Genomic DNA, 12503 nt, shown 5'->3' on the forward strand with positions numbered 1-12503 from the left:
GTTTTATTTGAGTTGCACAACTTCCCCAGGCCTTCACAACCTATTGGCTGTATCTCGGAAAATGTTTCGTGATAAATGAACAGTGATTTTAATTAAGTGGGGGGGGGGGGGGACAAAGAAATGTGTTTAAACATTCCCACCCTTAGTTTCGGTACTAGTTCATTTTTGTTTATTTAAGAAAATACAAAGTGTTGGTATTCCTGATTCCATACAGTATATGATCATGTAATATAATGCCTCATGAGAGCACAATAAGGAATACCAGCACTTTGTATTTTCTTAAATAAAACACACGATTACGCAAACAACAACACTAAAATAAAGCGCTATATCCATGTGAAATCAATATGTAAACATGTTTCAGACATTGTATAGGTTTATGCTATGTTTTGTTACAAAGAGAAAAAGATGCATACTTGTGTGACTCAAAGGGCATGTCTGTAGTACGCTATTTCTCATTTCCCACTCCAGGCTAATGTGATGGGCTTGTCACTGTTAAGTAGCCTTCTGTAGCCTTGCGGGTCTATCCATCTGTAGTAAGCTTGTAGTGGCCAACTCATTGACAACTTCGGCTTTAGCTTGCTCATTGCTTATGCCTTCAGAAAGTATTCACACCTCTTGACTTTTCCACATTTTGTTACAGCCTGAATTTAAAATGTTTAGATTAGATTAGACGTTTAGATTTTGTGTGACTGATCTACACACAATACCCCACAATGTCAGTGGAATAATGCTTTTAGAATGAGTTACAAATGAATAAAAAATGAAAAACTGAGTCAAGTATTCAACCTGTTTTTATGGCGAGCATAAATAATTTAGTAGTACAAATGTGCTTAACAAGTCAGATAGTTGCATGGACTAACTCTGTGTGCAATAATGGTGTATAACATAATTTTGTAATGACTACCCATCTCTGTACCCCACACATACAATCATCTGTAAGGTTCCTTTGTCAGGCGTGTGCGTACTTGTGCTGAAGTCAGGTGCAGGAGAGCAGAGAATTGTGAACAGGCGCACACTTTATTTCGGCAGGAGAGAATATACCGACGGACGCAGCTGCGTACAAAAACCTCCAGCCGACAAGGCAAAGTGTAAAACGTGCAAAAACAGTCACAACCGTCAAATGTATACAAACAGGCTTCGTGAAATAACACGAGGGAAAACGCACGCAAGCCTAGTGCGTAAAAAAACACGTATCACAAAAACAATCTTACGCAAAGACACGAGGGGGAACAGCGGAATAAATACATGTAGATTGATTGGGGACTGAAAACCAGGTGTGCAGGGAACAAGACAAAACAAATGGATACATGAAAAATGGAGCGGCGATGGCTAGAAAGCCGGTGACGTCGACCGCCGAACGCCGCCCGAACAAGGGGAGGAGCCGACATCAGCGGAAGTCGTGACACCCTCTGTCGAGCATAGAATTTTAAGCGCAGATTCAACGACAAAGACCAGGCTGGTTTTCCAATACCTCGCAAAGAAGGGCACCTATTGGTAGACGGGTAGACATTGAATATCCCTTTGAGCATGGTGAAGTTATTAATTATACTTAGGATGGTTTATTAATATGCCCTGTTGCTACAAAGATCTACAGGGATCCTGTTGATGGAGTGTAAGGAAACTGCCCAGGGATTTTACCATGAGGCCAATGGGGAGTTAAATGTCTGTGATAGAAAACTGAGGATGGATCAACATTTATAGTTACTCCACAATACTAACATAAATTAGAGTGAGAAGGAGGAAGCCTGTACAGAAGAAAAATATTCCAAAACATGCATCATGTTTGCAACAAGGCACTAAAGTAATGCTGCAAAGGAATTGGCAAAGAAATTAACTTTTTGTGCATAATGTTTGGGGCAAATCCAATACATCACTGAGTTACCACTCTTTATATTTTTAAGCATGGGGGTGGCTGCATCGTGTTATGGGTATGCTTGTAATCGGCAAGGACTAGAGTTTATTTTGGGTGGGGGGTGGGGGTAAAGAGAAAAGGAATGGAGCTAAGCACAGGCATATTCTTAGAGGTAAACCTGGTTCAGTCTGCTTTTCAAATAAACAAATAATGAAAGAATAGCATTGCCAGTTTGAATTTTGTAAAGTTAGTGTGGGAGAGGTGGAAAAAGTATTATCGATCAATAATGGCAAACCTCCTGGCATTGACAACTTAGATGGAAAGCTACTGAGGATTGTAGCTGACTCAATAGCCACTCCTATCTGTCATATTTTTAATCTGAACCTAGAGGAAAGTCTTTGTCCTCAGGCCTGGAGGGAAGCCAAAGTCATTCCAATACCCAAGAGTGGTAAAGCGGCCTTTACTGGTTCTAACAGCAGACCTATAAGCTTGCTGCCAGCTCTTAGCAAACTGTTGGAGAAAATAGTGTTTGACCAAATACAATGCTATTTCTCTGTAAACAAATTAACAACAGACTTTCGGTATGCTTATAGAGAAGGGCACTCAACATGTACTGTACTGACACAAATGATGGATGATTGGTTGAAAGAAATTTATAATAAGAAGATTGTGGGAGCTGTACTGTTAGATTTCAGTGCAGCCTTTGATATTATTGACCATAACCTGTTGTTGAAAAAACATATGTGTTATGGCTTTTCAACCTCAGCTCTGAATCCATGATATGGCAATCTATCTAATAGAACTCAAAGGGTTTTCTTTAATGGAAGCTTCTGTAATGTCAAACATGTAAAGTGTGGTGTACCGCAGTGCAGCTCTCTAGGCCCTCTACTCTTTTCTATTTTTACGAATGACCTGGCACTGGCATTAAACAAAGCATGTGTGTCCATGTATGCTGATGATTCAACCATATACGCATCAGCAACCACAACTAATGAAGTCACTGAAGCCCTTAATAACCTCTTGTTAAATATCGCGCAACATTTCAACGTCCTGCTACTCATGCCAGGAATATAGTATATGCATATTAGTATGTGTTGGATAGAAAACACTCTGAATTTTCTAAAACTGGTTAAATCATGTCTGTGACTATAACAGAACGTGAACAGCAAGCAAAATCCCAAGAAAAACCTGGTCACACAAAAAAAAAAGTATTCATCCGCCAGTCTCTGAATTGTCTATGGCAAGAGAAAATAGATAGCGACCACACAATGTCGCCAGTACTGGCAATTCTGTTGGAATTAATCCTTGGTGGAATGAGAAATAGGCACTTCCTGTCGTCCAGTACACAGGAAGAGGCTTATGGGAGAGAGGCAATGGACCATGATTTCAAGAGTAGCTGCTATTGAATACAGATCGCCCCGTGATCAATTTGATCGATTATTAACGTTTACAAATACCTAAAGTTGGGTTACAAAAGTAGTTTGAAGTGTTTTGTCAAAGTTTATAGGCAACTTTTTTAATTTAAAAAAATTACGTTGCGTTTTGGAAAGCTGTTTTTTCCTGGATCAGACGGGCTATATAAATTGACATTTTGGGTATACATGGACGGATTTAATCGGAAAAAGACCCAATTGTGATGTTTATGGGACATATAGGAGTGCCAACAAAGAAGCTCGTCAAAGGTAATGAATGTTTTATATTTTATTTCTGCGTTTTGTGTAGCGCCGGCTACGCTAATTATTTTGTTTTACGTCCCCTTCAGGTATTTCGGGGGGTTGCATGCTATCAGATAATAGCTTCTCATGCTTTCTAACATGTATTGACTCAGGCGGTTGAATACTTATCTAATCAAAATATTGTTTTACTTTACAATTTTTCTTCCACTTTGACAGTATTTTGTGTAGATCATTGACAAAAAAATTGCAATCAAATCCATTTGAATCCCACTTTAACACAACAAAAGTGGAAAAAGTCTAAGGGTGTGAATACTTTCTGAAGGCACTGTAGAGCTTGTATTACCTATTTGCTGAAATGGGTGTGAGAGGGCGAAGTTCGTAACGTGGCTCGAAACACAATGTTGTTCTCAATGAACAAGAATGTGAACATATCTGCGGATATAAACATACTTATCGCTCTCGAATGTCTTTGGCCCGGTCAGAATTTGCTGTGAAGGGCTGCTTGAATGCAGACGGGAGCATTGAATACTGGGGTGGTGTTGGCGTAAATGTGTCAACATGTTTGAGGTGTTGGCAGCTGCATAGGCTATTCTCGTTGAGCAGTGGCGACATACTCTATCTATCCATCGCCGTTGTAATCTACTGGGAAGCCAAAATGTTTTTCAAACTGGAGATTTAAACGATGAGGGAAAATCCTCCTGGTTTATCGACCCCCAACACTAGTCATTGCACAGAACTAGTTCCCGGCTGCGCCTCTCTAAAGTACAGTTTGGAATTCGCCAATTAAAATTTGAATTCTCATTACATCGTGTGCAATAGGCTTTAGTTGTTTTAACGGAATAGACCATGTTTACTTCAGCTCAGATTTACTCAAGGCATACACCGCAGTGTAGTCATAGCCTATTCCTAGAGTTTTTTTTATTTTGTACATACACATTTTTTAAATGTAATCATTCAGGTTCAGTGCAGACCGACCCGAGGTGTCCGTACCGAACGGTTCGATACGAATACGTGTACGGTTACATCCCAACAAGAAAGCAAAGGCTACTGAACTGAACAGTGTAGCACTCACTTCTGTCATCAGGAAGTGCATTTAAGGATCATATCACCTCCACTTTACCCGACACCCTAGATCCACTACAATTTGCATATTGCACCAACAGATCCACGGATGACACAATTGCCATTGCACTGCACACTGCCCTATCCCACCTGGACAAGAGGAATACATATGTAAGAATGCTTTTCATCAACTACAGCTTAGTGTTCAACACCATAATGCCCTCATAGCTCATCACTAATCTCAGGGCCCTGGGTCTGAACCCCTCCCTGTGCAACTGGGTCCTAGACTTCCTGACGGGCCGACCCCAAGTGGTGAAGGTAGGCAACAACACCTTTGTCAGGCTGATCCTCAACACACGGGCCCCACAGGGGTGTGAGCCCAGCACCCTCCTGTACTACCTCAGGAGGCTGAAGAAATTTGGCTTGGCCCCTAAGACCATCACAAACTTTTAAAGATGCACCATCGAGAGCGTTCTGCTGGGCTGTATCACCACCTGGTACGGCAACTACACTGCCTGCACTCAATGACATCTACCGTGTGTCACAGGAAGACCAAGAATCTCATCAAAGATCTCAGCCACCCGAGCCACGGCCTGTTCACCCCACTACCATCAAGAAGTTATTATTTATTTGGACATCACACATTATAGTCTTATTCTTATACAGACATTGTACACACTCTCACTAAATCACATCCAATATCATACACATCAACATACTCAGATTTACTACACACATAAGATCTTGTCTCAATTTTCTAACATCTGTGGCATTGGCTCACAGGCAAACACGCAAGGGAATAAAACAAATATTGCTAGAACCTATTTCTTGAAATCAGACATTTGAAAGCTCTAGTTTTGACCGTCGTAATACCTCTGATGGCAGTAACTTTACAAGCACTAATTATTGTCAATTTAGACTGAGAATAGTATCTAGTTATGGTAAGGGGTGAAATAAGTATAGCCAGTAATAATTGTAATGGTTTAGCAGATTATTAAAAAAAGATCCGTCTTTACATTTCTAAAAGAAAAGGAATGTAACAATTACTGTTTACAGGAAACTCACTCTACATCCTTAGATGAAGTTGCGTGGAAAAAGGAATGGGGTGGTGAAATCATTTTCTGTCATGGACAAAGGAACTCAAAAGGTGTGATGATATTAATAAACAAATATTACGATCTGAATGTGTAAATAGTCAGGAATGTTTCGCAAGGAAGGTGGATCCTTTTGAATATGAAAGTGGACGAAAACGAGATTTGGCTCATTAATCTATATTGTCCAAATCAGGATTATCCTTACTTTTATATCCGTACATTTATACCAATTTATGGTTGAGTGTCCGCAGGGTACCGTGGTATTGGGATTCTCTTGGCTCCAGCGACACAATCCCTCATTGACTGGGCTACTGGTGCCATTGTGGGCTGGAGCCTGTCCTGCCACACTCATTGCCTGAAGTCAGCTCTGCCTGCCGCAGGAAGTGTTCCTGGGGGCTTGGAAATTGCCCCGACCTCTCCGCCAGCTTCGCAGAGTACCAGACCCTCCTGGAGGGGTTCAGTAAGGCCCGGGCCACTTCGATTCCGCAGCACCGACCGGTATCCAAGAAGGTCAAGCCTGAGGCGCTGGCATGCCGCTATAGTGCCGCGACTACACCCCCGGAAGCCGAGGCCTTTCCCCCCCGCTCCAAGATCATTGGCCCCTCTGCTGTTCATCCTCTGTTGCCCCTTACTCTCCGTATTTTTCCTACCCTTTCTGTGTCTAGAGTCAAAAACCATGTCTGACTGCCCCTTGTCTTCTGTTTCTAGGCCCATCCCTTCCCCCTGTGTCATTGGTGGCCAGCCAGCGTACACGGTGAGACGCCTCCTGAGGGTTCGGGGCAGGGATTTCCAGTACCTGGTTGACTGGGAGGGTTATGGCCCGGAGGAGAGGTGCTCGGTTCCCGCTAAAGACATCCTGGACCCGGGCCCTCATTGCCAACTTTCACCGCCGGCACCCCCAGTCAACCAGGTATCCGCCCAGGTGGAACGCCAGGTGGCGTCCCTAGGGGGGTGGGGGGGGGTACTGTCACGTCCTGATCTGTTTCACCTGTCCTTGTGCTTGTCTCCATCCCCTCCAGGTGTTGCTCATCTTCCCCACTTAGCCTCTTGGTATTTATACCTATATTTTCTGTCTGTATGTGCCAGTTCGTCTTGTTTGTTCAAGTCAACTAGCGTTTATCTCTGCTCCTGTTTTTCCCCAGTCTCTCCTTTTCTCATCCTCCTGGTTTTTGACCCTTGCCATTCTTGACCCTGTACCCGCCCGCCTAACCACTCTGCCTGTCCCTGACCCTGACCCTGCCTGCCGTACTGTTCCTTTGCTCCGCCTCTGGATTACCGACCTCTGTCTGACCTGAGCCTGCCTGCCGTCCTGTACCTTGGCCTCTACTCTGGATTATCGACCCCTGCCTTCCTTGACCTGTCGTTTGCCTACCCCTGTTGTTACAATAAACATTGTTACTTCACACAGACTGCACTTGGGTCTTACCTTGATTCCTGATATATAGATTACTGCAGTGTTGGAGCTAGAAACATAAGCATTATGCTGTACTTGTGATAACATCTGCAAATCTGTGAATGCGACCAATATATTTGATTTGATTTCATGCTCTTCCTGCTGCCTCTCTGGAAATTCAGGACTTTTAATTAAGATTGTTTTGCTGACAAATTGTTTTGCAACAGAATTAAGCATAATCTTGGCGAATATAGAATATTTATTTCTGAGAGAGAGAGAGAGAGACTTTCCTCTGTCAGGAATTTTGTTCTATAGAGCCTAGCTAATACCTTTTCTCAACCCTATTTTCCAGGTGGTGCTCCTGTCTGCCACCATGCCTCAGGATGTGCTGGAAGTCACCAAGAAGTTCATGCGTGACCCAATCCGTATCCTTGTGAAGAAGGAGGAGCTCACCCTGGAGGGTATTCGCCAGTTCTACATTAACGTGGAGAAAGAGGTATTGCTGTTCTAGTTGCTTGTTCTAGAAAAGTATATATAGATAAAATATAAGGCTCTTTATATATGCTTGTGATACAAGAGTTTCGTGAGGCTCTTTGCTCTACTAGTAATAAATAATAATAAATCAACTCATGGAGCATCCTATATGTAAGTAAAACAGTTGATTTTAACATTTTAAAAAAAATGTATCTAAAAGAAGAACAAAGGTCATGAAGTAGACACATTTTGTCAATACAACACAGTAACTCTTTGGGCTTGGAATTGCCTGGGATCTCAAGATACGATATGCAATTTATTGCCCATCGAGGTTTCAAACATATTGCTCACCATACGTCTGCTTCAGAGGGACAAGAGAGAGCCGTGAGAAAACGAGTTTTGATCAGTTATGGAAATAAGTGCTCAAATCAAATTGGCTCCCTATTTAACACCAGACTGCAACATAACATAATTAATAAATGTATTATATGCTATCTCAAAAATATTCCTTTTTTTGATTGTGTTAACGAAGGCCTTGGATAGCATTGGAATACGATTTGTATTTCATTTAAAATAACACAATAGTGTTTTCATTAGTTTGTTACTGTAGGCTATATGTAAAAACAAAACAAACAAACAAATTCATTAAAGTGTTTCGCTAAGAAGCAGTGCGGCTTGGTTGGGCTGTGTATCGGAGGACGCATGACTTTCAACCTTCGTCTCTCCCGAGCCCGTACGGGAGTTGTAGCGATGAGACAAGATAGTAGCTACTAAACAATTGGATACCACGAAATTGGGGAGAAGAAGGGGTAAAATTAAAAAACAAACAAAGAAAAGTGTTCAATCTATTTTATTGGTTGAGTGCCTGTGTTACAACTACAGTATGAAACAGAAAGCATATGTGTTGGAACACGGTAACAGTTTTTTATAATGACAACATTTAAAAAAAAATACCCCAACCACGAGCCGTCTAATGATGAAAACATCTGTAACCTAAACATCATTATAAGTGTCAAGTGGCCTTGTTAAAGTCAGAACAAAAGCAATAAAGGCATTATAATGGGCTCCAAAGGTATTGAGACAGTAAACAAAACTTATTTTGTTTCGGGGTGATTATCAGCTGGGAAATGCACTTTCACTTTACGGGAGAAGGAGCAGAGCAGGCCCTACTGTCGGGAGAAGGAGGGGCAACGGGGGGAACCATACAAATATGACACGCCCTCCTAAAACTGGTTAGAACTCCAGTTCTGATACTGTATGTAACTATCGATATTTGCAACCCCCCCCCCCCCCCCCCTCAATAGTAACTGTTCTGACCACATACAGTTGTAGTCGGAAGTTTATATACACAATAGCCAAATACATTTAAACTCAGTTTTTCACAATTCCTGACATTTAATCCTAGTAAGAATTCCCTGTTTTAGGTCAGTTAGGATCACCACTTTATTTTAAGAATGTGAAATGTCAGAATAATAGCAGAGAGAATTATTTATTTCAGCTTTTTATTTCTTTCATCACATTCCCAGTGGGTCAGAAGTTTACATACACTCAATTCGTTTTTGGTAGCATTGCCTTTAAATTGTTTAACTTGGGTCAAACGTTTTGGGTAGCCTTCCACAAGCTTCCCACAATAAGTTGGGTGAATTTTGTCCCATTCCTCCTGACAGAGCTGGTGCACCTGAGTCAGGTTTGTAGGCCCCCTTTCTCGCACACACTTTTTCAGTTCTGCCCACAAATTTTCCATAGGATTGAGGTCAGGGCTTTGTGATGGCCACTCCAATACCTTGACTTTTCTGTCCTTAAACCATTTTGCCACAACTTTGGAAGTATGCTTGGGGTCATTGTCCATTTGGAAGACCCAGCTTTAACTTCCTGACTGATGTCTTGAGATGTTGCTTCAATATATCCACATAATTTTCCTGCCTCCTGATGCCATCTATTTTGTGAAGTGCACCAGTCCCTCCTGCAGCAAAGCACCCCCACAACATGATGCTGCCACCCCCGTGCTTCACGGTTGGGATGGTGTTCTTCGGCTTGCAAGCCTCCCCTTTTTTCCTCCAAACATTACGATGGTCATTATGGCCAAACATTTCTATTTTTGTTTCATCAGACCAGAGGACATTACTCCAAAAAGTACAATCTTTGTCCCATGTGCAGTTGCAAAGTGTCGTCTGGCTTTTTTATGGCAGTTTTGGAGAAGTGGCTTCTTCCTTGCTGAGTGGCCTTTCAGGTTATGTCGATATAGGACTCGTTTTTACTGTGGATATAGATACTTTTGTACCTGTTTCCTCTATCATCTTCACACGGTCCTTTGCTGTTAATTGATTTGCACTTTTAGCACCAAAGTACATTCATCTCTAGGAAACAGAATGAGTCTCCTTCCTGAGCGGTATGACGGCTGCGTGGTCCCATGGTGTTTATACTTGCGTACTATTATTTGTACAGATGAACGTGGTACCTTCAGGCGTTTTGGAAATTGCTCTCAAGGATGAACCTGACTTGTGGAGGTCTACAATTGTTTTCTGAGGTCGTTCAACAGGGGTAGATTGTTCTTTTGTCGAACCTTTGTTGTGACAAATGATGCTGGAAACAGTTTTTGGTGAATCATTTTGAATTTGTGGGGCACGTGGTGTCATCACGTAACTATAAAGCTCAACATTTAGTTCTAAATTATACCGCTTGCAAAATCATTTTTTCGAACTATAAAAAAGTTTTTTTCAGAACATTGACTTTAAAGAATGCCGGAATTGCTTCGCTTTTCTTTTCTGGTTGGCTGGCAAGTTTCACCGCTACAGGAGTGCAAGTTTCACCGCTACAGGAGTGCAAGTTTCACCATTCCACGAACCGTGGCTATATGTCAACACATGAGAATTATTAGAATATGGCAAATATTAGTCAATTATTGCATTCTATGTATGCTGGTGTGAGGGCATACAGGCTGTCGGCAATGCATTAATGCGTAATTTAATGGTAACACTTTAATCTCTTCATTTTGTTTTGACACTGTAGGGTTTCTGCGAAAGTGTGACGTCATTACATCCAGCTGAGTTTATCGATACAAGATATTTCAATGGAAACGCACCGTAGCAGGCAATTGTCGCATGTATTTTCTGTGCAAGCATTCTAAATGTTGACCATCACTGGAAAGGTTCATGAAAACATAGCTAGTGATGAGTTTAGAGATCGCCTCTCCTTCGTTAAACTTGTAGTACTTGATTATTTGATTATCAAAATGGTTGATTTTGTATGAAAAAATCTTTCTACAGTGATACTAATAATGTGTAGCTATATCCTTTTAAGCACTCTTTTAAATGTTTTTGGGGTCCCGAGTTCCCTCCGTCTCCCATGCTGTTAGAGGAACGGTGTTCTTTGGCAAAGAAAGCAGACTGCTCTCCACCGTGGCTGGGATCTCTCCCTCTCCACTACTTAGCTATAAAGTAACGTTACTCCCATGTCTTCAGTCTCAATTCAACCCCCTTTCCATTGTTAGGAGTGGAAGCTGGACACCCTGTGTGATCTGTACGAGACCCTGACCATCACCCAGGCTGTGATCTTCATCAACACCCGCAGGAAGGTGGACTGGCTGACTGAGAAGATGCATGCCAGGGACTTTACTGTCTCTGCCCTGGTAAGAGCTCCTGCACCTCCAGCTCTGTGTCCATGTCCCACAGTGTTGTCATACCTAACACCCAGGTATGTGTTTGGTGATGGACATACAGTGGGGCAAAAAAGTATTTAGTCAGCCACGAATTGTGCAAGTTCTCCCACTTAAAAAGATGAGTGAGGCCTATAATTTTCATCATAGGTACACTTCAATTATGACAGACAGAATTAGAAAAAAACAACAGAAAATCACATTGTAGGATTTTTAATGAATTTATTTGCAAATAAGTATTTGGTCACCTACAAACAAGCAAGATATCTGGCTCTCACAGACCTGTAACTTCTTCTTTAAGAGGCTCCTCTGTCCTCCACTCGTTACCTGTATTAATGGCACCTGTTTGAACTTGTTATCAGTATAAAAGACACCTGTCCACAACCTCAAACAGTCACACTCCAAACTCCACTATGGCCAAGACCAAAGAGCTGTCAAAGGACACCAGAAACAAAATTGTAGACCTGCACCAGGCTGGGAAGACTGAATCTGCAATAGGTAAGCAGCTTGGTTTGAAGAAATCAACTGTGGGAGCAATTATTAGGAAATGGAAGACATACAAGACCACTGATAATCTCCCTCAATCTAGGGCTCCACGCAAGATCTCACCCCGTGGGGTCAAAATGATCACAAGAACGGTGAGCAAAAATCCCAGAACCACACGGGGGTGATCTAGTGAATGACCTGCAGAAAGCTGGGACCAAAGTAACAAAGCCTACCATCAGCAACACACTACGCCAGGGACTCAAATCCTGCAGTGCCAGACGTGTCCCCCTGCTTAAGCCAGTACATGTCCAGGCCTGTCTGAAGTTTGCTAGAGAGCATTTGGATGATCCAGAAGAAGATTGGGAGAATGTCATATGGTCAGATGAAACCAAAATAGAACTTTTTGGTAAAAACTCAACTCGTTGTGTTTGGAGGACAAAGAATGCTGAGTTGCATCCAAAGAACACCATACCTACTGTGAAGCATGGGGGTGGAAACATCATGCTTTGGCGCTGTTTTTCTGCAAAGGGACCAGGACGACTGATCCATGTAAAGAAAATAATGAATGGGGCCATGTATCGTGAGATTTTGAGTGAAAACCTCCTTCCATCAGCAAGGGCATTGAAGATGAAACGTGGCTGGGTCTTTCAGCATGACAATGATCCCAAACACACCGCCCGCGCAACAAAGGAGTGGCTTCGTAAGAAGCATTTCAAGGTCCTGCAGTAGCATAGCCAGTCTCCAGATCTCAACCCCATAGAAAATCTTTGGAGGGAGTTGAAAGTCCGTGTTGGCCAGCAACAGCCCC

The 12503-nt window shown here is 42.2% G+C and overlaps 1 protein-coding gene across 1 annotated transcript in view; it reads left to right on the forward strand.

Annotated features, from left to right (window-relative positions):
* Nucleotides 1-12503, forward strand: part of LOC110534222 (eukaryotic initiation factor 4A-I) — a 40174-nt gene that overhangs the window by 18555 nt on the left and 9116 nt on the right. The window contains exons 7-8 of the mRNA XM_021618946.2: nucleotides 7433-7576; nucleotides 11045-11182. Coding sequence (XP_021474621.1) covers nucleotides 7433-7576; nucleotides 11045-11182 — 282 coding nt within the window. The remainder of the gene's footprint in view (nucleotides 1-7432; nucleotides 7577-11044; nucleotides 11183-12503) is intronic.

Source organism: Oncorhynchus mykiss, chromosome 10 (assembly GCF_013265735.2).
Source record: "Oncorhynchus mykiss isolate Arlee chromosome 10, USDA_OmykA_1.1, whole genome shotgun sequence".
NCBI classification, from domain to species: domain Eukaryota; kingdom Metazoa; phylum Chordata; class Actinopteri; order Salmoniformes; family Salmonidae; genus Oncorhynchus; species Oncorhynchus mykiss.